This window comes from Hakea prostrata, chromosome 6, assembly GCF_041222555.1.
Source record: "Hakea prostrata isolate BN-2017 chromosome 6, UWA_Hpros_2, whole genome shotgun sequence".
NCBI lineage: Eukaryota > Viridiplantae > Streptophyta > Magnoliopsida > Proteales > Proteaceae > Hakea > Hakea prostrata.
In genome coordinates, this window is record NC_142605.1 from 5,622,996 (window position 1) to 5,648,813 (window position 25,818).

Sequence of the window (25,818 nt, forward strand, 5' to 3'; positions counted from 1 at the left end):
ATCCATGGATGTAATTTTTAATAAATATTGCCCTTATTATACACCTCTCCAGGGGGAAGTCCTAAAGGAGAGGTGTTCTTTCTAACTCGAGACCTTCCTATCACACATACTCCCACATACCACCATAGCACAACTTAGGGGTTCAATAAGAGTTTCCTGACCAGGGGGGAGACTTCGGCCAGTATACCTGAGGACTCTAATTCTCCCCCTTCATTTTCTGAACCATGTGAAGAACTTGGTCAGGGGGAGACCACTCGTGTGAGGCACCCTATTGAGGTCTTTCAAAACAAGATTGACTGTAATAAGGAGATGCAGACTTATCAGAGGAAGAATTACAACTGGAGAAAGACTGGAGCTTGCACCAACTAGATGTATAGAATGCCTTCTCACATGGGGAGTTGATGGAAGAAGTCCAAATGAAAATCCCACATAGTTTCTCTGATGACAATATTTCAAGGAAAATTTGTCAGTTGAAGAGGTCAATTTATGGGTTAAAACAATCTCCTAGATGATGGTTTGGACGCCTCCAGAAGGTAGCGACCTCTATTGGGTACAAGCAAAGCAATGCTGGTCATATACTATTTGTCAAGAAAATCATGTATCAATATCACACTTCTCATTGTTTATGTGGACGGTATTGTCATCACGGGGAATGATGGTAAGGAAATTCCAAGGTTGAAGGAATTTTTTGGCGGAAAATTTGAGATTAAAGATCTAGGGAAGTTACAGTACTTCCTAGGGATTGAGGTGGCTCGATCAAAAAAGGGTATATACCTATCCCAAAGGAAGTATGTCCTAGATTTATTATCAGAAGTGGGAATGTTGGGGTGTAAAGTAGTTGATACCCCTATTAAGGCTGGAATTAAACTTAAGGAAAAGAGGGAGATCCAGTGGACAAAGGAAGATATCAAAGGCTGAAGGGAAGCTTATTTACTTGTCCCACACCAAGCCAGACATTGCTTATGTTGTGGAGATAGTGAATCAATTCATGCATGATCCATATTTAGCTCATATGAGGGTTGTTACCAGTATACTGCAGTATTTGAAGGGAACTCCTGGAAAATGAATACTTTTATCATCCACTGGTAATCTAAGGGTAGAAACATACACTGACGCAGACTGGGCTGGATCTCCTGACAAGAAGTCAATTTCAGGTTATTGTAATTTTGTTGGAGGTAACCTAGTTATTTGGAGGAGTAAGAAACATAATGTGGTAGTTTTGTCCAATATCAAAGCCAAATTTAGAGCTATGGTTCATAGGGTTTGTAAGCTACTATGGTTGAGAATGGCCTACTAAAAGATATTGGAGTCTAAGTTCGAAACCCTATAATGCTATATTGTGACAACAAGGCTGCCATTAGTATTGTTAATAATCTTGTGCAACATGATCGAACTAAACTCAATGAAATTGACAAGTTCTTTGTCAAAGGAAAGTTGGAACATGGGCTCATCTGCATGCTTTTTGTGAGGTCTGGAGATCAAGTGGCAGATATTTTCACTAATGGTTTGAAGGAAAGAGATTTCCTTCCTATTGTAGGCAAGTTAGGCATGACTAATATCTATGCCTCAACTTGAGGGGGAGTGTTGATTGAGTTATACTAAGAGTTAACTTTATTAGAGCTTTTGTTCATATAATTTTCTATTTCTAATTACCCAAGTAAGGGTATTTATGTAATAGTGTTCTTTTGACTTTATTATAAATAGACGGCTTGAGATCATGTTGATCAATTAAAGCCATTCTACGAATATCATGTTTCTCAACACTAACCACATAGAACTAGATGAGGAAAGAACTGACTAAGAGGTACCTACCTGAACACTAGAAAACCAAACTTCAAGAACAGTTCCATACACTCAAGAAAGGGACTATGTCAATGGCTGATTACATCAAGTAGTGATGCCATAGCTTTCAGGACAAGCACTCATGAAAGCAAACTTCAGACCTTTTTTCTTTTTTTTTTTGGTTTGAAGAAGTACTTTATTAATTAAGAAGAAAGCCTCAAGGAAGCCTACACCTAAGGGAGTCAAAGAGTAGGATCCAAGTTAAGAAGGGGGTGGGTACACAAACCAATCCTGGGTTAATGCTACAGATTTTGCAAGCTCGTCTACATCAAAATTTGCCTCTCGGGGAACATGAGCGAAGGTACATGTGGTGAACGATTCAGCTAACTTGATGATGTCATTGATTAAGTGATGGAGTTTCCAACTGCGGCGAGATGTTGGATTGAGAATATTGAACACAAGCGCCTGTTATCGCTTTCCACATGGACATTCGAGAGTTGAAAATCTCGTACTAAGGAGAGTCCACATTGAATGGCTTGGGCTTCTGAGATATGAGCTTCTTGACATCATGTTCCTTGGTGAAACACAAAGACCACCTGATGGTTATGGTCACATGCTATTCCGCCAATTTCTGAACAAGTCGGTGCTGAGAAAGAGAATCCATCCACATGAAGTTTGATATGTCCTGGCATCGAGGGTTCCCATTGTATGAGCCATTGTACTTCTTGGTGTGGGTTTTGAGTTAAGGATGGAGAGAATTCGACAAGAGCTTGTTGAATCCACTGCATTGCATCCCGTGTCCGCAGTGTTTGAGGCGAGTAAGTGACAACGTTATAGTAACTCCTCAGAGTCCAATATGCTGTGAGTGTGTGAATGGCTTTAAATAATCAAAACAACAGCTGAACTTGAACAAAGGAAGGAGAGATTAGAGATGAAGAACTAGCAGAAGAGGCCTACAATTCTAGCTAAAAAGTCTAGAATAACAGAGCCATTTTATTTATAGCTTCTAATGAATCTAATACAACTTGAGAGACAAGCAACTATCCTCTTAGAAGAAAAAAAAATTACAGCTTTAGTAACTTTCTAGCTCCTAAAATAGAAAATTCTTAAAATATAAACTATACTTTCTAGAAACTCCCAAAACTTATATAGCAAGACTCCTACATTAGAAATAGAAAGTAGAGTAGCATCAATAGAAAAATATTGTTCACGTGAACAATAACATGAGCAATAAAAACAGCCTTTAACACTCCCCCTCAAGCTGGAGCATACAAATCTCTCATGCCTAGCTTGCAATAGATAGACTGAAAACTTGGTCTGAATAGAGCTTTTGTGAACAAAACAGCTAGTTGGTTAGTAAAGCTTATAAAAGTAGTCATTATAAGCTTCTTTTTTACTGCATCACGCACAAAGTGATAGTCTACCTCTACATGCTTCGTCCTCTCATCGAACACCGGATTACTAGCAATGTAAGTGGCTGCCTGATTATCACAAAACATTTTCATAGCGGTAGAAATTGGAAATCCCATTTCCTCTAATAATAAACGAAGCCACATCAATTCAGCAGCGGTGTGGGCCATAGCACTATACTCAGCTTCAGCACTAGAACGAACAGTGGTGGATTGTTTCTTAATTTTCCAAGTCATGAGATTTCCACCAAGAAAAGTACAATAACCTATAGTTGACTGACGATTAACGATGGATCCAACCCAATCTACATCAAAAAAGGCAACCAAGTCCATACTCCGATTTGGTCGATAGATGAGCCCTTTTTCGGCGCACTCTTAGGTTACCGAAGTACACTCATCACTGCGTCCCAATGGACCTTCCTAGGAGACTACATGAACTAACTCAACACACCAACAGAATAAGAAATATTAAGACGAGTAACAATAAGATAAATAAGCTTCCCAATAAGAATCTTGTAACGATGGACATAAATAAGCTTCCCAATAAGACTCCTGTAATGATGGACATCATCATCACCATCATCACGTCCTATCTTCAAATGAGGATCCATGGGAATGTCGCTAGGTTTAGAAGCAAGCATGCCAATCTCAATCAAAAGATCTAACACATACTTCCATTGTGATGAACTTACTCCCTGGTTTCTGCAGATCGCTTCAATCCCCAAGAAATATTGTAGATCACCTAAGTCTTTGGTTTGGAAAGATTTCTGTAAGTTTGCCTTGGCTATATGGATTACATCAACATCACTACCTGAAATAATAATATCATCAACATAAACTGCCATAATTCGTACACAATCACCCTGCCGTCTAACAAAGATAGAGTGATTAGAATAACACTGTACAAATCCAAAAGACTCCACAATCTTGCTAAATTTCTCAAACCAAGCCCCTGGAGATTGTTTGAGTCCATAAATTGCTTTATGAAGCCTGCAAACATGAACATTGTCCTCCCCCTGTGCAACATACCATGGAGGTTGCTTTATGTAAACTTCTTTATGAAGATCACCATATAAGAATGCATTTTTTATATCAAGCTGAAAAAGAGACCAATCATAATTCACAACTAAAGAGATCAAAACACAGACAAAATTAAGTCTAGCCACAGGAGAAAAAATAATACACACCATATGTTTGTGTATAGCCCGCAGCCATCAAGCGGGCCTTGAGCCTCTCAAGCGTACCATCAGAATGATACTTAATAGTATACGCCCACTGACAGCGGGCCACATCTTTCCCAGGAGGTAAGTCTACTAAAGACCATGTATGATGAGACTGCAAAGCATCCATTTCCACATCCATGGCAGCTTTCGAGCTAGGAATTTTAAGAGCCTCGATATGATGGGTTGCAATATGAATGGAAGACAAAGACAAAGCAAGGCAACGGAAGTTAGGAGGGAGATGAGAGACAGAGACAAAATTGGAAATAGGATAAACAATGTTAGAGCGTAAAGTACAAGTACCTTTCCTCAAAGTAATTGGTAAATCATCTGAAGGCGGAGTGGGATCTCGACTAGAAGAACCTGCCGGTGGAGAGGATGAAGAAGGAACATCCGTAGGACCAGCTTCTGGCTCCACTAAAGGAGAGCCACTAGTATCGTTAGGAGGAATTGTACTATCCACAGTATCTTCTGCCAACTTATGTCTCCGTTGATAAACTTGTAGAGGAACGCTACTAGTGGAAGGAACTAAAGAGGGAATAGGAGTATCATCCAAAACACACTTTTCAACAGACACTGATTGACTAGAATAATGAGTTTCTTCAAAAAAGGTCACATCCACACTTATAAATTGTTTGCAAAGAATCGGATCATAACAACAAAAACCTTTTTGAGTACATGAGTACCCTAGAAAAATACACTTAACAAAATGGGGGAAAGTTTATCCAAAGAATGTGGTATGTGAACAAAACACAACCAAAAATTTTGGGTGGAACTAAAAACAGTTCTCTATTGGGGAAAACAAACGAAAAAGGAGATTTTCCAGAAAACAAAGTCATAGGCACTCGATTAATTAAATGACCAGCAGTCAAAACAGCATCACACTAGTAACTCTTAGGAACATTCATCTGAAATCAAAAATAGCACGTGCAACCTCCAAGAGATGACGATTTTTGCGTTCAGCCACTCCATTTTGTTAGGGAGTGAATGAACAACTGGTTTGATGAATCATTCCAAAATAATCACAAAGGTTATATATATCATGTTGCACATATTTAAAGCATTATCAAACTGAAAAATTTTACGAGGAAGAGAAAATTGAGTCCGAATTTCATGAATAAAACTTTTAAATGTTGTTAAGAACTTTGTCCGATCCTTTAAAAGATACAATCATGTAAGACGGGAGAAATTGTTCACAAAAGTGACAAAATATCGAAAAACATGCCTATTACTAATTTTGTGAAGGCCCAAAATATCAGAATGAACAAGAGAAAACAAGGACTCACTACGAGGGATAGAGCGTGGAGGATAGGTGGCACAATGATGCTTCCCCAACTCACACGCTTCACAATTTAATCTAGACACTAACTTAAAAGAAAGAAATAAATTTTTTTATCTAGGTAAAGACAAATGGCCTAAACGACTGTGCCACTAGAGAGCATCTACTCCATCATCAATAGGGATAGCATAGTCCAGATAGTAGAGTCCATTCCTTTCACACCGTCCACTAATCGTCTTCCTCATGTGAAGGTCCTGGAAAACACAAAAAGTGGGAGTAAAGGTCACAAAGCAATTTAATGTTTAGTTAACTAACTACAAATAATAAATTCAAAGGAAACTTTGCAACATGAATTACATATGACAGAGTAAGAGAAGCTATAGGAGAAACACTTCTAGAGCCTAGAATATGTGTGGAAGTCCCATTAGCTATGACAACAAAATTATTAGAAGTAGATTTAGAAAAAGAATTAAAAAGCGATGACTTACCAGTCATGTGAGAGAATGCCCTTGAGTTAATGATCCAAGGGGTAGGAGTAGAAGTGAGAAGTGTTGTGTTACCTGTATGAGAAAGTGTTGCAGCAAAAGTATCAGTGGATGTGGAAAGTATCAGTTTACAAAGTGCAGCAAAAAGAGGTAACGAAGGTAGGTAGAAAACTATATTTAATCCAAGTTTTGGAACTTGTAAGAGTAAGGTAATAGGTATAAAAAACCAATTCACATGAATACCTGATCTAACAGTCCATAATATACAGCATTAGGTGGCTGCACACCAAAGAAAATAAGGAAAAAAAAAAGAGCTTTAGAAGAGAATATTTAAAACATCACTGGTTTGATTCAAAAAAGCTTTGATGCCATGTTAGAAAACAAACTTTAAATAGTCAAAAACAACAGCTGAACTTGAACAAAGGAAAAATAAAAGAAGAAGAAGAGAAGAGAGATGAAGAACTAGAAGAGGCCTGTGATTCTAGCTAAAAAGTGTAGAATCGCAGAGCCCTTTTATTTATAGCTTCTAATGAATCTAATACAACTTGAGAGACAAGTAATTGTCCTCTAGAAAAAAAGATATAAAAAATTACAGCTTTAGTAACTTTCTAGCTCCTAAATAGAAAGTTCTGAAAATAAAAACTACTACCAAAATAAACTTTGCTTTCTAGAAAGTCCCAAAACTTATGTAGCTAAACTCCTACATTAGAAATAGAAAGTAGCGTAGCATCACTAGAAAAATACTGTTCACATGAACAGTATCGTGAACAGTAAAACAGCCTTTACTGTTCACGTGAACAGTAACGTGAACAATAAAACAGTTCAAACTTGTGTATACTTCAACAAGCTTGAAGGAAAATTTCATACGGAAGTCATACAACATGCTATTATGTATGGTGCGGAGCACTGAAAAGTTAAGAAGCATCACATTGATGAAGTAAATATAGTAGCGATGATGTTCAAATGGATGTGTGGCAAAACTAGGAAGGATTGACCATATTAGGGCTAATTTTTTGTTAGTCTCAGGACATTATAAGCTACGAGAAAGTCATCTGAAGTGGCTTGGTCATATTCAACGGTGGCTTTAGGATGCCATAGTATTTGAGGATTGATTTGAATCATATTAAAGGAAAGAGAAGAGCTAGGAGGAGGCCTCAAATGATCCTTAAAGAAGTGGTGAGGTCTTACACTCTTACACATTTACCAGGTATGACCTTGTAAATTATAGTATAAAAGTATAAAGAAGGGAGATTTAGATGAATAAGACAACGGAAAGAATTGCAAAAATTAGATAAAAGAAGAAGAAGAAGATTGAGAATGAGAGGAGCCTCAATTAATTGAGTTAACTCCAATGAAAACTCTCTATATTTTATAGTATAGGTCTAGTAGTTACAATCGAACTCAAAATAGAGAAGAATTGGACTCCAAAAAAAAAAAAAACCTCAGCTCGAGATTTAGCGCCTGGGCTGAATCAAGCTAAATCTCGAGTCTCTTTTTCTTTTTCCCTAATTGCCCTCCAACACCCCCCTCAAACTAGAGAATAAATATCAAACATTCCCAGCTTGTTACATATATATCTCACTCTTTCTGCCCCCAAAGGATTTTGTAAACTAATCAGCCAACTGTTCTCCAGTTCGTATATGATGAGTGGAGATCAGTCCCTACTGAAGCTTCTCTCGAACAAAATGGAAATCAACTTTTATATGCTTTGTATGCTCGTGAAAGACAGGATTCGATGCTATATGAATAGCTGCCTAATTGTCACACCACGGAGGCATAAGAGACTTATGACTAGAGCCAAGCTCACCCAAGAATTGTTTAATCCACATTAGCTCACAAGTGACAAGTGAAATGGCACGGTACTTAGTCTCTACACTAGATCAAGCGACTACTGTTTGCTTCTTACTTTTCCAGGATACAAGATTTCCTCCAACAAAGTAGCCTGTAGTAGACTTTCTATCACTCGGTGCACCAGCCCAATCAGCATAAAAAACCTTCAATTCTCCTATGACCATGACTTATGTAGAGAAGTCCATGTGCAGGAGCTTTTTTAAGATATCTCAATATGTACACAAGTACATCCCAATAAGTGGTACAAGGTTAGATAAAAACTGACTCACAACACTAACTGGAAAAGCAATGTCAGGTCGAGTCACAACCAAATAGTTTTAACTTCCCAATCAACCTTCTATACTTCTCAGGATCTTCAAGGGCATTTCCATACTCAAGCATAAGTTTTATATTTGGATCCATTGGAGTATCCTAAGGCTTTGAGCCAAGCATCCCTGTTTCAAATGGTAAGTCAATCACATATTTTTGTTAGGACAAAACAATTCCCTTCCGAGACTGGGCCACTTTTATCCCTAAAAAATACTTTTAAGTTTTCCTAAATCTTTAGTCTATAACTTTTTCTTTAGGTAAGTCTTCAAATGTATTAATACCAAGTCATCTCCAGTAATGATTATATCATCCACATACACAACAAGAATATCCTCCCTGTACCAGATTGACGTTAGAACACAGAGTGATCACTCTCGTATCAAGTCAAACCAAACTTTGTCATAACTTAAGTAAACCGGCCAAACCATGCACATGGGGACTGTTTTAGCCCATATAGTTATTTCTTCAAACGACACACCAAACCATTTTCCCCCTGAGCAACAAACCCTAGAGGTTGCTCCATATAGACCTCTTTAGAAAGATCCTCTACTCCATATAAACCTCTTCAGAAAGATCCTCGTTGAGGAAAGCATTCTTCACATCCAGCTGGAATAGCGGCCAATGATATATAGCAGCTAAAGAAATTAGGATCCGAATAAACGTAAGCTTTGCAACAGGAGAAAAAATATCTAGATAGTCCACATCATAAACTTAAGCTTATACTTTTGCTACAAGTCTAGCCTTCAATCTAGCAAGTGTACCATCTGGGTTTACTTTTACTGCAAACACCCAGCAACATCCGATAGCAGTTATAACAAATGGCAGAGGAACAAGGTCCCAAGTATGATTTTCCTCTAGGGCTACCAACTCCTCAGTCATTGTTGTCACCAACCAGGACTTAACAAGGCTTTAGACAAATTCTTAGGAACAAGGGGAGACTTAATGGTAGATAAACACGCATGAAAAGTAGGAGAAATATTAGTGTATGAAACAAAGTTAGAAATGGAATACTGAGCACAACTCTGAGTTCCTTTACGAAGAGCAATAGGTACATCAAGGTCGAAACAGGAGGGACTTACCACAGGATCCACGACTAGAGGAGGCAAAGGTGGTGGAGCCGCAGGAGCAGGAGTGACTATTGATGTCATTGACGTCGTTGATATACAACAGCAGGTGGAAGTGGTGGCTTATTTGTAACTGGAGAGGAAATGATGACAAGGAGATCCACATCCATAAAAGAGGTATGCATAGTGTCAGAAGAATAAGGAACAACCTCAAAGAATGAAACATGAGCAATAATAAAATATTTTCGAAGGTCAAATGAATAGCAACGGTACCCCTTTTGAGTACATGAGCACCCAACGAACATACACTTAAGGGCTTTTGGGTCAAGTTTAGACAACCCAGGTCAGTGATCTCTGACAAAACAGACACTCCCAAAGATGCGGGGAGGCAATGCATGCAAAGGAGTATTAAGAAAAATCAAGGAATATGAGACACCTCCTTTTAAAGTAGACAAGGACATTCGGTTAATGAGATGACAAGTAGTTAGGACAGCATCAGCCCAAAAAGATTTAGGGACCCGCATTTCAAACAATAAACAGCGGGCAACTTCCATCAAATGGCGATTCTTTCTTTTTGCCGCCCCATTCTGTCGTGAGGTGTTGACATTATAAGACTGATGAAGAATGCCATGTGATGCCATAAAAGTATTAAAAGGACCAGAGAAATGAACAAGAGAAAAGGGTTTGTCTACCTTATTATTAACTCGAGAGGGATAACTTACATGATGAAGTTTCCCAAACTGACATGATTCACAAGGTAAAGAAGAAATGGAACTAAAACGTTTATCGAAAATTTTGAAAGTATTTAATGGAGGATGGCCCAAAGGGCAATGAATTTGATGAGGGTTAGTCGTGCTTGAGTAAGCAGCAAAAGGAATGTCATCAAACACGTATAGTCCTCCTGACTCACGTCCTTGCCAAGCGTCCTCTTCGTCGTAAGATCTTAGAACACACAATAATTAGGAAAGTTTATGAACAAACAATAAGTTAAAAGGAAACTCAGGTAAATACAAAACAGAAGACATGGATAAGGTAGGGGTGAGATTGACAGTTCCTACACCTATATCATTGGCATGGGAACCATCAACTAAGGTCATAATGGAAGAGGATGGAAAAAAGGATGAAAAATTATCTAAGTCACCAGTCATATGATCAGACGCCCCTGAGTCAATGATCCAAGGACGAGAAGTTGAAACACAAGGTGTAGAATTACTTGTCTGAACAAAGGTGACAGTGGGAGGTGAAGACTGAATTGTTTGGAACTGGGTGAGGCAAACAAATTCTTCATCAGTCATTTTCATAGTCTTGCCTTCTGACTATGGAGTGGCAATGGTTGATGTCTCTAATGATGCATTGTTGGCAACTAGAGGTGGCTTACCATGAGCTACCAACAAAATCTTTGTATATGTCCTAGTTTTCCACAGTGATGACAAGTCTTGACATTTCTAGCAATTTTAGTGATTCCTTGAGTATTGGGGTTTCTACCTGACCCTCCATTCCCAGCACCACGAGCACCTGATCCACCACCAGAGCCGCGGTTTGGAGTAAAAGAAGCTAATGCAGAATTGTTGGAGGAACTGGACTCTTGTGTGTTTTCTTTAGACACCCAAAGTACACAGGAAAAAGTCTCAAACAGTGGGGGAACCTTATCTCCTCCTAAAATCTATGCTCTAACTGATTCAAATTCTTTCCCAAGTCCTCCCAAAAACTCATGACTACAAGTTGTTCCTGCTGATTTTGCATCTCAACAACATCCGATGACATGGGGATAATAGAATTTAACTCTTCATACATTTTCTTATAGTCAGCAAATTATTGAGTCACAAATCACCTTCCTATCAGCCCTATAGAATTCTTGTGAAACCTCATAGACACGAGAAAGATTATTTTGGCTGGAATACAATGTATTTAGGAGTCCCACAACTCCTTCATAGTGTCAATATGTGTAACTAAGTCAACAATATTTCTCCCCATAGAGTTCAACATCTGCCCTAAAATTTGGGCATCTACATTCTTCCATGTATCATTCCCAGTGGATTTAGTAAGATGGTCTTGTTGTCCACAACCAGTCAACACAACTTGAACTATCTTTCTCTACTAATTTAAGCCTAACAGCCAAGCCGGTAATGGACTGGTTTTTTATTGTTCGCTTTGCTAGCTAGTTTGTGGGACCGCTTGGCGCCTGCCGGCTCTTTTTGTAGTTAATCGAACTGAGTCTTGATTACTAACTCTCAAACACGAATGCCAACTCCCAATAATCCAAAGCAGCAGCTAAAGCCTCCAGCCCCCAACTCTGGAGAAGGGATATTGAGAGGCAAAAGATATGGTGATGTGAAGGGCCTCAAAAGAGCAGAGTTTGCTTTTTTTAAATAACCCTCTTTAATAAGTAAAGTAGGCTATAGGTCCAACGCACAGCGGCTTATGTAGTGGTCTGCCAACTAAAGCTACAATCTTCCTTGATTATGCGAGACAGGGCTCTTGCTGCTCCATATTTTGTTGGGATGCGAGAAAATCTACAAATAACCCTTTGGAGGGTTCGTAAAAGCCCATCTTTCCATCAGCCAAGTTAGGGAAAGATAGGGGTACTCCTGGGATCAAGATCTCTTTGCGGGTAGATCCATGGGTGGAAGCTGGCAAACGGATTACCTACTCCTAACGGTCAAAGCGAGCCCTTTCATTCTGAATTCATTTAATTAAGAATGAATCAAAAATCTTTTGTTACAATAGAAGTAGAAGTGATGTGGATTATTCAAGAATCAAAGTCGATTTGCTTTCTAAAAAGAAGAGATCAATGAACTTCTATGAAATGGTTTCACGGGATTCAGCCAATTGTCTCGATCATGGGATATCATTGAGAAATAGGAATCAATGTTATCAAAGGATTTCTTGCGATTATTTGTAATATGGAATGAGTCAATCATCCACTTTGGTATCTTATTGAACAAAAATGGTGATATTGTTCCTTCATTGACAACAAGACCATCTAACTAAATCCACTGGTAAAAATTAGTAGACCTTCAAGGTTTTGTTCAGAAATACGATGGGAAGTGGATGTCATGATTTTAGTAATAGAATTCTTAGGTTCAAACATGATAATTTAATCTTTTTCTTATCCAGACAAATATACCTTGATTGCAACCTATATAATTTGCAAATAGCTCCCTAGAACTATCTAAATTTGCAAAAAATTCCTGGTAAAATCTAGAATTACAAACATATCCCTGAAACTATTCAAAATTTCAAAATAGCCCCCTAGAACTATTCAAATTTACAATACAGACCCCTGCAACTCAGAATCAGATCTGAACCAATAGAATCAATAACAGACTGAACCGGTTGGTTTAAACCAACAACAGAAGCCAAATAATCTGATCTACACACCCTATCTTCACCAAATCAAGGGCACTTCTCTGCGAAGTTGCAAAGAAATCTCCACCCGATGTAAAAAGGAACTTCCGGCACAACTCCAGCACAAACGAACAGAGAAAAGGTACTAACCTCTATCTAAAGATTGCCAAGAGTTGCATCTCTTTTCCGACTATCAAACTCATCTATTCTTCGGCCAAAAAACTCACATAGATGCAGCGTGAGAAGTTGCTTCAAATCTTTGATTGAAACATCAACAAGAGTTCTGCGTAAGGTGCTGTCTCCCCTTAATTTTTGGATCCGGCTCTGATACCATGTAAACTATAGTATAAAAGTATAAAAAAAGAGAGATTGAGATGATGAAGACAAAGGAAAGAACTGCAAAAAGAAGATTGAGAATGAGAGGAGCCGCAATCAATTGAGTAAGTCCAGTAAAAACTCTCTATATTTATAGCATAGGTGTAGTAGTTACAATTGAACTCAAAACAGAAAAGCTGGACTCTAAAACTAAAAAACCTCAGCTCGGGCGCTAAATCTCAAGTCTCTTTTTCTTTTTCCTAAATCACCCTCCAACAGACCTCGAATACAGCTAGCTGATTGGAGGACAACCATTCATGTAGCCAACCTCATTTAGTTATGATAGTTGTTGTATTTACAGTTGCTAACTCCGTTGTTTTGTTCTCAAAAATTAATTACTTTGCTCTTTCTTTATCAAGTAGGATATTCTTTACACTTCCTTTCCATGATATTGATGCTTTTTCACAATCATCCAGTGATTTTCATCAAAGAATAGATTTTCATGCCTCACACTAATATAGAGCGTTGACTAAGATTTACTGTGTTTTTCCTTATCATGACTTCTCACATTGATCTGCTTGTGCTAGGTACTATTTAAAGATGGTCTTTTCCAATGGAAACGGCTTGAGAACCTTATTACACTTGCGAAGGAAAATGTGGCAAAGATGAACAGTAATCCTGCATTGAGAGTGAAGAAAATGTATGTAGCAAATCCACTTGCACATATTTGGCACATATTGTTTGAGGTTCCTTTAATTTTCCTTCAGTTTTCATACATTTCATCCTCCCATCAGGCAAGGATCAAGAGACTGGCAGGTTGAAAGGAAATTGGATCTTACTGACACAATCAAGGATGGAGCTCGCCTTTTCCTGCTTGATGCAGGGATACGAAAACAGCTTCTTCTTGCGCTGACGGAAGATTCTAAGCTTCATATTCAGGAGGTATATTATATGATAGAAGGGAAACGAAAATTTATATATTTCATCCTGGTTATATAATTTCTGAACCTCCTGTTCTGCTGTAGCTTGTGGATGTATATAGACTGATTGAAGGTGATGTTGATGTACCCTCAGTGGCTTTGGAGATTGTTCGAGGTAAAACCCTCTCTCTCTCTCTCTCTCTTTTGACATCATTTTTTTTTTTTTGGGCAGTTCAACTAGAAATAAGATATTATCGCATATGGTAGTTTTTTGTTTTTTTTATTTGGTTACACTTTTTTTGTTTCAGATTTACCAGATGTTACAAGGGATTTAATTCTTTCATGGAGCAATTCTGTTTTATCAGATTTCTAGTTCAATACCCAAGTTTGCTTACCCCAAAAGAAGCATCGACTTGTTTGTGTAAGTAGAATTGAGCACCTCAGAGATATCCTAAAGGAATTTTTGTATAGTGCATCTGTGTTAAAATATGTTGTTTGTCCTATTTAGATCTGAAAAGTATTAAATGGAGAGTTACATAATTGTCTCTTGGACATGTCTCTGTCATTTCATTCCCTTTGCCTAGCACGTTGCTCGTAGAAAGGCAGTGCCGAAAAGTATCAAGTCAAGTTTCTTACATGCATCCTCCTAGTTTTGAACGCTGTTTTGCGTGTGTTCTGGAAAGATGAAATTATGTGGACCACTTGGATTAGGATTTGATATATATAAAAAGGAAAAAGAAAAGATGAACCTGCCAATGGTGGGTTAGTAAAGCAGTTAAAGGCCCAACCTCCTACGGGAAGGTCTTGGGTTCGCACCTGTTAATGACTAAAAACGGTCATTATATATATTCTGGTCTAAACAATGCTTGAATGGTCCGACCACGGATTCTTTTGAGTTTTGTTCGACCAGGTTGTCTGTGGTAGGATTGACCACTTACTCAAGAAAGCCCGGTCAGAGTAAACTTCTATCATCTATCAAATTCATGGTAAGACAAGAACTCTTTGTAGAGTTACTTTCCTAAAGCAACTAATCTTAGAGTCAGATTCCGAATATAACTCTATTATCTTACACTATATAAACACCTCAGGTAAAAACTATGGGGTAAGTATTCATATTCTGTGTGATCAATTACTTGAATTCTCTGTTGAGTAGTTGATATCATATCATTGGTACTGACTTGCTCGTCAGAGAAGTACCTCGACCACACAAGGTCGAGTACGTGTTTTGCAGGATCGTGACAGGGAAGGACAAGCAGGATTTCGTATCAACAGCATGCATTCGATGGCATTAATATTCTCATTCCCATCCCAGTATATAAGAAATTCTTAATAAATAAAAAAAAAACCATCGAATTTGTCTATAGTTTGGAAAGAAATTCCAAAATGGCCATGTCACGCATTCACCCTTGAAAGTGTAGTATGACCATCTTACCCTTTATTATTCCTTTTTTTCTTCTAATGGGATTATGACATTTTAACAAAAAGATTTTTATGCTTGGGTCCTCTTAAATGTTGGATCCCTTAATGTGACAAAATATGTTTAAGTCTCAAAGCAACTAAGTTTTTTTCAAATTTAAGCCTTGAAGAATCAATACCCTTTAGATTTTTGTAATATGATTGAAATACCCTTAGTACCCTATTGTTATAAACCATATAGGTGAAAAGGGTTTGTCATCGATGATAATGATATATGGCAATGACGGTTTTTCTTTTGATGGTAAAATGGTCCCCTTCTCCCACCTATACAGTCGATAACAATAGGGTAATGGTGAGTATTTTTGTCATATCATATGTATTAAATAACCTGAGGTGTATTTTAGTCCTTTAAAATTTGAAATTTGAAAAAACTTAATGGTGGGAGATGGTTTTAGTTGCCTTGGGACCCAGACGTAATTTATTTTATTAAAAGAACCCAACATTAGTTTATGCTCTACTAAGATGTCCCACGCATAAAGAAACTCTTTTGGACATGTTTGGTTGGTTGAGTGAGGAGATTTCAAATATATAGATATTTCAAATCTATGGAGTTATTTTTTTTTATAGTAAATAAAAACCTTCAAATTAAGAAAGAGATCTATATTGGTTACACTTAGTACTGTCTGTGTTAGCCAACATAGCTAACTTACTACAAAAGTCCAGTAGTGCTGGGGATTTAAATTTGCCAAAGCATGTTCTAGGGGCATCCATTAGGGTATTAGCAAAAAGTGGCGTTATGTGTAGTGGCCAAGCAGAATATGGTGTTGTCAAATGCCATAGCGCTGCCTCTTGGCTACACCAAATTTCCTGTATAGTAATTTGGTGTTTCTTAGCATGATCCTGGCCGTTCTTGATCGCCATGAGAAGTGCTTCCATTTCTCCACCATTTGAAATTTGTCCTGTGTCCAGATAGTAGAGTCTCCCTTCCAAAATTATCCCCACGCACCATCCTACTGTCTTTAATAATTCATGATGTACCCATGCACAAAACATAATTGTTAATTGTGTTATTTTAATAACATCAAAAATACCATTAAAAGCACAATAACTTTCAAGTTTTCTATTTTGCATATTTTCTGATGTGATTTGGGTTTGGTAGCCCCCTTCCGCGTGCTCCATAGGGTCCAATTGAGAGTAATTGGCCCATTGTGATATGTTATGTAAAACCTTGTGTGGATTAGGTTGAACATTTGAAAAGCAGACTTTGTTTCTTTCTATCCACAGGAAATAGCATGTAATAATGAAATAGGAGAGAGTCCACCGCTTCCTCCTTGTTGGCACAGGTAAATTTTGGAACGTATTCCTACACCACCCTATGATTGACTCATGAGTAACAAACTCAGTTTGTAGTCCGAGCGATCCGGCCGCCCAAATTCGCTTGGTCCAATCACAAGAGAAGAACAGATGCCAGATCGTTTCTTCTTCCTTTTGACAGCAACGAAACCCATCTATCATCTTCCTATGTTAGTGAAATCTGGGACAATTGTGATAGAACCAAGTTTGGATTTTTAAGGCCTTGAAGACATTCCCTGTTATGGCTAGCAATATTGATCATATCAACTACAGTTGCTTTTGAAAGCCAACAATCCATCTCCGGGTTCTCTTTTGCTATTGTTGGATAATTCTTCCTCCATGGGTCATTCCAGAACGAGGTTTGACAGCCATTCCCAACTTCTCTTTTTACCATCTCCTCTAGTAGATGAAAAATGCTACAAAGACTTTTCCAGGTCCAAGATCCACCTTTTCGTTTAACCTTTGCATCAAAGATCGATGAGTGCGGGAAGTACTTGTCTCGTAAGACCCTGACCCATAATGCATCAGGTTCACTGAAGAGTCTCCAACCTTGCCTTAAAAGAGGAGCCGTATTGATGTCTTCCATACAACGGAAGCCAAGCCCCCCTTGATTCTTAGATTTACAACATATTCTCTAGGGGATCAAAGTTAGTTGTTTTGCCTTCTCTGGATATCCGAGCCAAAATCTCAGACAAAGGGAGTCCATCTGGTTACAAATTGCTTTAGGAAACCGGAAACATTGCATTCTGTATTGCGCGATTGGTTGGAGAACCGATTTGGTCAGAACTTCCCTTCCTGCAAAAGAAAGGTTGTCCGCTTTCCAATTTGCGAGTCGAGCTCTTACCTTAGAAATTAAGCCTTGTAAGTTTTTTGATCGTGCTCTTCTGCACAACAAGTCTGTACCAAGATAAGTTGTACTATCCTTCACTTCCTTAATCCCTAAAATTTGTACCAGTTGTGCCCTCTGTTGTTTGTTGACATTTCTATTGAAGAAGACCCCGCTTTTCTCCAGATTGATTTCTTGTCCTGTAAGGTCAGAGAAAATCTCCAAGATAGCTTTTATGGAAAGTAAATCTATGGAGTTATGATTCATAAAATTAAGAACATTTTACGTGAGCCCCTGTTTTAATTAGATATGTGATAAGTGTCTAGCATCACATCAAATGGTAGAAATCCATTTACAGGTCACATCAATCAACTGACTGATGTGACCTGTAAATGAATTTCTACCATTTGATGTGATGTTGGGACAAGTTGATGTGACTTGTAAATGGATTTCTACCATTTGATGTGATGCTGGGACATTTGTCACATATCTGCAAAGAAATGGATGGTCCATTTCCTTGTCAGAATCCATTTCTTTGCAGATATGAACCTAATAAATTTCCTCACCTCCTCCAAAATCAAAACCTTACAATCAACCCTTCCACTTTTAACACCATTAGTGACATGTTAATTTGAAATGTAAATTTTTTCTTTTACCTCCAATTAATAAAACCATATTTGAAATAATCAATCATTCCCTTCCCTTCTTTTCGCACAACCACCACTTTCCTTGACCTCCATTTTCGGCAACGACAATTAAATTCTACTGCTCGCAACCCTTTTCATGGTTTCGAGTTTCTCTGCTTCGCCTATTCACTTTGCCAAGTTGGGTTGGATTGCTTCCAATAAACCCAAGAGTTAGGATCATCACTGCGGACTCTGCTCTCAAATCTTGGTTTGATAACATTTTTGAATCCTTCAATGTATTTGTGTTGCATAACGCTATTTTACACTTCTATGGAGCCATACTAGAAGAACCCAAGAGATTATGTAGTTTTAATATTTGTTATTGTTGCTTCTTCTTCATTGATGGGACGAAGAAAGGGATTCAGATGGTGATGGAGCATGATCAGTGTTTTTTCTCAACGCGGTATGAATTTGGTTCCCTCTCCAAGGTTGTTGAAGTTGTTTTAGTTTCACAAAGCAAAGTTGACTATTATATGGAAGGTCTGTTCTCGAGAGCTATTTCAATTAACTTTCTCTCTCCAAATCTGCTGAAGCTGTTGCAGTTTCATGAACAAAGCCTAGTTCATAATCTGTGTGGGCTTAATAATTGTTAACATTAGTGGGTGGGTCCCACTACAATTTGCACCATAGGTGGCAGCAAATTGGTTATGTAGTCTAAGATGACTACTCCTCTCTTTAATTGAGTCTAAGATGATTACTCATCTATTTAATTGATTCAGAATACTCTCCTATGCTCTACGAATTCTCCAAACTAATTTTGAACCCCCATCATTATGGTTCGCCGATTTGGAAGCGTGGAAATAACCTCCTATAGAGTTCACAAACTGAAAGAAGAGAAAGGGAACGCAAAGAGGCACCTCCAGTGTCTAGATCCATTGTAGAAAATCACTGAGGTAAATAATCTAAAACTCTTTCTTTCATTTATTTAGTTTAATATTGGTATCAGAGCCAGGTTGGGGTTAAGGTCGCTGGCAACGGCTAGTTTTATGGGTGTTGGTTGATAGGATCCATTGATATTAATGAATGTCAGATTCAATCCTTAACCAATTGCTTGACCTCTACCCAATCTGTGATATGAAATTAGATGAGTAGTTTTCTTTTCTTTTCCTTGTGCAGAAGTTTTTTTTTTTTTTTATAATTATAAAATAAAATAAAAAGGAATTCTTGTTGACCACTGTGCTTCACATGAACTTTCGGTGAGTTTTTTTTTTCGGATTAAAAAAAAAAAAAAAAAAAAAAAAGGACGCCTTCTGTGTTGTTTGGCGTTTTAAAAAGAAGAAAAAAATGACTCTTTCACTCTTCTCTTTATGTTGGAAGAGAGAGAGAGTGTGTGTGTGTGGAGATCGTGGGAGGACTCCTGTGATATTATTTTTTTTCTGTTTTTTTATTAGAGAAAGATTCCCTTTTGAGGTTGATTTTTAATTCAGTTTTAAAAAATTATAAACTATTGCTGGAATGAGGTTTGAAAAACCCTTGACCTTGTGGTTATTAACCACAAACTCAAACCATTGGAGTTCTACTAGTACTATGTGTTGTTTTTGAATTAAAAAGTTATTAACCTAGAGTTATTTATGATTGCATATTTCTATGTTTTGCATAAAATTTTGCTTTGTGCAATTTTTGTGATCATTAGCTTTACTTCCATGTTATTTATATTGTTTTAACTTTCTTTGCTTTGATGATTATGTAAAAATGTATTAGCAATGAAACATTCCCATGGCAATTTAGACCTTTGATTAGCTCCATTTGGTGGATGCAGAATCAATCTCTTCCACAATAGATTATAAATTTTTATTTAGGGATAATTACCTGTTGCCCCCTGTAGTTTGATTTTATTACTAATAAAACCCTGTTCTTTACGAAATTACTGTTGCCCCCCTTCCTTATAACGGTGTTAAGTTGCCGTTAAGTTTGAATATTTAATGTCTAATTTTCCCTTCATTAAAATTAAGAAACTAAAAGACGATTCTATCCTATTTATAAAACCATATTAAATGTCAATTTTACCCTAAACTTCATTTATTTTGAATTAATGAAATGGACAAAATTCAAATCCGATTTGGTTTCCCACCTTCACTAAACTTCATTTATTTTGAATTTTTTTTAGGTGATATTCAGTTTCCAATTTGAGTTGAATTTGATTTCCCTTCCTCTTCAGTTTCTATTTGAGTTTTATTCAATCATTCTTTCTTTATTTGGTATTTTTTGTTTTTTGTTTTTTTTATTTTTTTATTTTTATTAAAGAATAAAACGGATTATAGTTTTTTTTCCCCACAGTTAATTAAGGGTACTACTGTAACTTGACAAAAAGGTAAATAAATAAAGAGATAAGTATAAGGGTATTTAGGGGATTTTGAGAAAATATAAAGATGCCACATCATCAGTTAACTAACGGAACTTAACGGTAGGGGGGCAATAGTAATTATAGACAAAGTCGAAGGTTGGATTAGTAATTTTGAAAAGTACAGGGGATACAATAGTAATAAAATCAAAGTACAGGGGGCCAATAGTAATTATCCCTTTTATTTATTTATTTTTGGAAGAGATCTTGTTTGGTGTTACCATAATGACACATTTTATGTATGTACGCTAGAGTTAGTATTTGAGAGTAAGGCAAAGTGTGGTATACCCTAGTATTGTTGTAGTATGATTCTTTGAGATGTAATTAAAGGGATGTAATTTTAATTATTTTTTGGAAACCATGTAATAGGGTTGCCACCACACTGTGCATCACAATCTTGTACTGACTTGATGTGTCATTAGAAGTACCAAACTTTGGGTTCCTCTGGTGGGACCCATGCTCACTCGTATGTATGGCGCAATTATGTGATAGGAGATGCCCATTCCTCCAATGTATACTTATTGGAATAATTTAAATTAATTATTCTCAACACATTTTTTGTGGGGTTTGACATTGAACATGTTAGATGATTGACACCACAATATGGATTAAGAATAATTAATTTGGAAAAATTCCAATGGGTGGTGAAAAATATACTAACTATGTCTTTTTTTCGCATTTTGGATGTAGTCTAGATGGCCTCTAAAAACGTGATTGCTGACCTTCTCATGGGTAAGAAACTTCTCGGTCATGAGAACTTTGAGAAGTGGCAACGGAAAGTCCAGTACTACCTTAATGACCAAGATAGCATGGAGCATCTTACCACGAAAAAGACTGTTCTGACCAATCCTCAATTGGGAAAAGAGACTACCCAGTCTAGTAGAGATAAGGATCTGTATGATGTTTGGGTTAAGAAAGACTGAAATGTGCGGTTTTTCATGCTAAGTGCCATGCAAGATGACCTACAAGGGGAATATGAGGTTTTCCCTATAGCTAAGTCCATGTGGGACGAGCTGAAGCGTGCTTTTGGTGGTACATCCACAACTAGACTGCGAGGTATGATCCTCAAGTTTGAGATGTACTAAATGGACCCCAAGCATAAAATGATTGAGCACATCATAACTATCAAGAAAATGGTTTGCAAATTAAAAGATGCTGGACATGACCTTTTTGATGAGCAACAGATCCAGGCCTTGATTAGGACCTTACCTGATTCCTAGGCACCAATGAAACAAGTACTTGCTCATCTTGAGAGCATTAAGACGTATGTTGATCTAGCTCAACACCTTGAAATGGAAGCAGAGCGCCTAGAGGCGACCCATACAACTGCTCTTGTTGCTCAGGCAAATACTGTAAAATCCAGCCCTATCCTAACCCTGACCCTGACCCGGATCCATTGTTGTTTATAGGTCCGAAGACCCAAAGCGGTGGTAGAAGAGACTTGTGGACCCTTTTGATTGATAATTTTGAGTCAGAGTCCGAGCCCATGGACATTGATGATGATACCCCTTACTTGAGTACATTATCGGAGTTTAGTGAGAATCTGCGCATTGAGGAAGAGTGAATTAGTTGAAGTACCTAATGGACTCCCGTGCACGATCCAAAGGTATTTCCCGAAACTAGACTTCTTGATTGAATTGTAGAAGAAAACCCCACTCAATTTGACCCTGTATAGCCCTCCAAATCCCTGCCCGAAGTTCCTGAACTAATTTTAATTTTCTGTTGAATTCTGTTTTGGTCGATCCTCTTTGGTCGATGCCATCGACCAAGACCATCGACCAAGACCATCGACCAAAGTTGCCCAAACTCGAAGTTAATGATTCTTTGGAATATTCCCTATTCTATTTATACTAGCCTTGTGTTTTGAGCCCTATTCTAATCATTATCACTCTTGAGAACATGGGGAGAGCTTCCCAAAGCACCTCCTAGGCATTTGTGAAGAAGATTCCACCAAAATCATTGTTCCTTGTCTCCATCAACAACTACAAGGTATGATTTCTCACTCTCACTCTCTATTCTATTTTTTTCTACTCTTTTATACTCCTTCTATGCTGTTGACACATTGGAGATGGTGCTGCAACCTTGCAACCATCACTCCAAGGGTTCAACTCTTGCTTAAACTATAATTCTCTCCTTTGTCCATTGATGTCATGCTCTCATTTCAAGCCTTGCATATGCATTCCTTGATTTCCTTCTTAACTTCATGCTTTCTTATCATAAACTGAAGTATATAGTGTGCTATGTCTATATTTAAGGCTAGCATATGTTTAATTCCTATAAGTTCCCCTAACTAATGCATGCCTTTCCAATGCAAATTCACTTGATTTCCATCCATGCTATGATTCTTGTCTATTGAACTTAGTAGCTCAATTTGGGGCTTTCTATTTAGACCATTAGATTATGTTAATTTCTTGATTTGTAGTGTCCTCATACTTTTCTTAAGCATCCGTCCAAGTTTCGGATCTATCCGAGCCCCGGAAGACCAATTTCGGACCAAAATCCCCAAACCCTTTAGGCAGCCCCGAAGACAATTTTGGTCGATCATCTTTGGTCGTTGCCATCGACCAAGAGCATCGACCAAACTTGTTGCTGACAGCAATTTCAACCAGTTTTGACCAGTTCAACATCCGATCTTCCCGATTTCTTCTCTAATCTCTTATTTATGTTTGTTTAGGGTCTTAACACTACTCTTGGATCATTCCTTGATAACTCTTGATTCGTCATCAACTCAACATAAGGTAAGGATAGTTATCTTCATAAACTCATAGGCTATGTACTTATGTTTTGGTGCTTATACTTAGTGAACATAGTCTCTTAATTGCTTTTGAATATCATAGGACTGCTATACATGTTTTAGAACAGTAGTATAGTGATTTCATATACTCTTGCCATAATGATTTATTATTCTTGTTACTTGTATTTATGATGGATCATTTCGATGTTATGATTTAACTTTTATCATGATGATATATCAAATGTATGAAATATGATGGACTTGAGTATGTGATTGCTTAAGTATAACTTGGGATTGGGAAGTGTCCTATTGAGGCTTCTGTCCTTGGGCATCGGAGGGAATAGTATGGGATGTTCTCCGAAGGTGCCTACCCACACTTTCCCGAGTTACTGGATGACATACATAGGATTGTCTAGTTGTGTGGCTAGGATTTGTCCTTGTCGTGTTAGACCCGAATCAGAAGGGCATTGAGACCGAACGACCCATGGTAGTGTATGGTTTGATGGGCAGTCAAGACTGGTAACCAACCCGAGAGAGGACATAAACCATGCTACGGATACCCAAAAGGGGCCATTTATTGGTAGGGTTGCAAATAGCTAGACTTGGGCTCACGGGCGCTCAAGACCGGTAACCAACCCGTGAGAGGACGTGAGAGCTTCCCATTTACTATTGTGGATGACCAATAGGATTGATGAGTCCGTAATCCGGCATTACACTGACTCTAGTGTGAAGGATACCGGAAAGGATCGCCCGGGGCGAGGAATGGACGTATCTGGATCTGAGTTGATACGACTGAGTAGATGACTTGCATTGGGCTAGGCTTTACCTTGACATGCACCAATACTTATACCAAATGGTGATGTGAGAGAGTGGTGACCGAATCCCCTACCATGGTTTGAGAGGACTTTACCCAACTACTACGAAAGTCCCAAGATACGGAATTGGTTGAGGGGGAGTGACTGACGACCCAAAGAAGTATGGTGCTATGACTTAAAGCATGTCTACCATAGAGACTAGCATTCATAGAGTTAGAATCATATTTGCATCATGTGTTTCATATCATATTGCATCATGTTATGATTTGTATTTATATGATTATGAATTATGGAATAATTGCCTTGCTGAGTTCTTTTGAACTCATTCCTTTTGTGCAAATGTTGTTAGATCTTCCTACAGGTGTTGAAGACTCTGATGGCACACTCTACGAGATGGACTTTGATCCCTCATACTACCCTCCGGGTGGTAGCTACGGTGAAGATCAGAGTTTTGGTGCCGAAGAGGATTACTTTACGTACCAGGGTTAGCCCCACTATGGTGAGGGAGCGGCTGTGCTGGGCTTTCTTCGTCCACACTTTTGAAGAGACAATCATTAAGATAGAAGAAACCCTTGCTTAGTGCCCCATTTTCCTAGATTTTTGTTAAACATTTGGGATATGTAATTAACTTTCTTGAGTTACTCTTTAGATATGGGATTGTAACTTAACTTGATTTTACTACTTTTCCGCTACCTTTGAGAGAGTGACTTTCACTCATTTTCTATTTCTTATGATTATACTTATACACTTGGTATCATTTATTTCCACACTCTGATTATTTGTTCTTATCTTATTCATGATATTTGTTATTTATTGTTTTTACCTTGATTATCATTGTTCATGATTGTGTTATTGCGTATGTGAGAGGCATGGTCCCTCGATGCTTGATCCTTGGACTGTGGATCACATTCTCGGGTATGCCAGATAGGGTATCGGCTGGGTGGATGTGACAAGTACACGTAAGGGCAAATGGCCCAAACGTAAAAGACTTAAAAGAGGGAATCAGGAGGGTACATGAACTTGGCACCTAGGGAGGGAATGGTCAAACAGAAACGTGGAAAGCGTGGGGGTAAGAAAGACATGTCTAAAATAACATGCTACAACTGCCAAAAGAAGGGACACTTTGCTCGTGATTGCACTGAGTCAAAGAAGGTACCATCTTTATCTTTTCCTTGTACCTTTATGAGTACAAATGTTTTGGTTGCCTTAACACAATCAGATTGGATTATTGATACAAGAGCAACCAGGAACGTCACACGAGAAAGTGGCAATTTTCATAAATTATCGCAAAGTGTCATTGGGAGTGCATAGAATTTACGTAGGAAACGGCGCCAACATTGATGTTTAAGGCATTCGATTAGTCCAACTTAGCTTATGAACGGGCCACACATTGATCCTCCATGATGTACTCTATGCACCAGACATAATGCATAATTTAGTTTCGGTTTCAGCACTTTTAAGTTTTGGATATTCTTTCAATTTTTCCAATAGTGCTTTGGATTTGTTATTTGAAGGGGCCACTGCATTCTTGACAATGGATTTTTTAAATTATATTTGATTCTGGTTATCTTCGATTCTTCTTCTTTAATTGTTGACAATAATATAGAATCTGTAAAATGGCATTCTGGATTAGGTCATATTGGGAAGGACAGGATGTCACGGTTA

General features: G+C 37.9%; 1 protein-coding gene across 2 annotated transcripts in view; it reads left to right on the forward strand.

Annotated features, from left to right (window-relative positions):
* ACDO1 (Protein kinase superfamily protein) overlaps nucleotides 1-14,761 on the forward strand; it is a 111,546-nt gene extending 96,785 nt beyond the window's left edge. For both annotated transcript variants that reach the window (XM_089158472.1, XM_089158474.1), the window contains exons 12-15: nucleotides 13,650-13,762; nucleotides 13,857-14,004; nucleotides 14,088-14,157; nucleotides 14,291-14,761. In XM_089158472.1, coding sequence (XP_089014598.1) covers nucleotides 13,650-13,762; nucleotides 13,857-14,004; nucleotides 14,088-14,157; nucleotides 14,291-14,355 — 396 coding nt within the window. In that variant the 3' untranslated portion in view covers nucleotides 14,356-14,761. The remainder of the gene's footprint in view (nucleotides 1-13,649; nucleotides 13,763-13,856; nucleotides 14,005-14,087; nucleotides 14,158-14,290) is intronic.
* The last annotated feature ends 11,057 nt before the right edge of the window (nucleotides 14,762-25,818 follow it).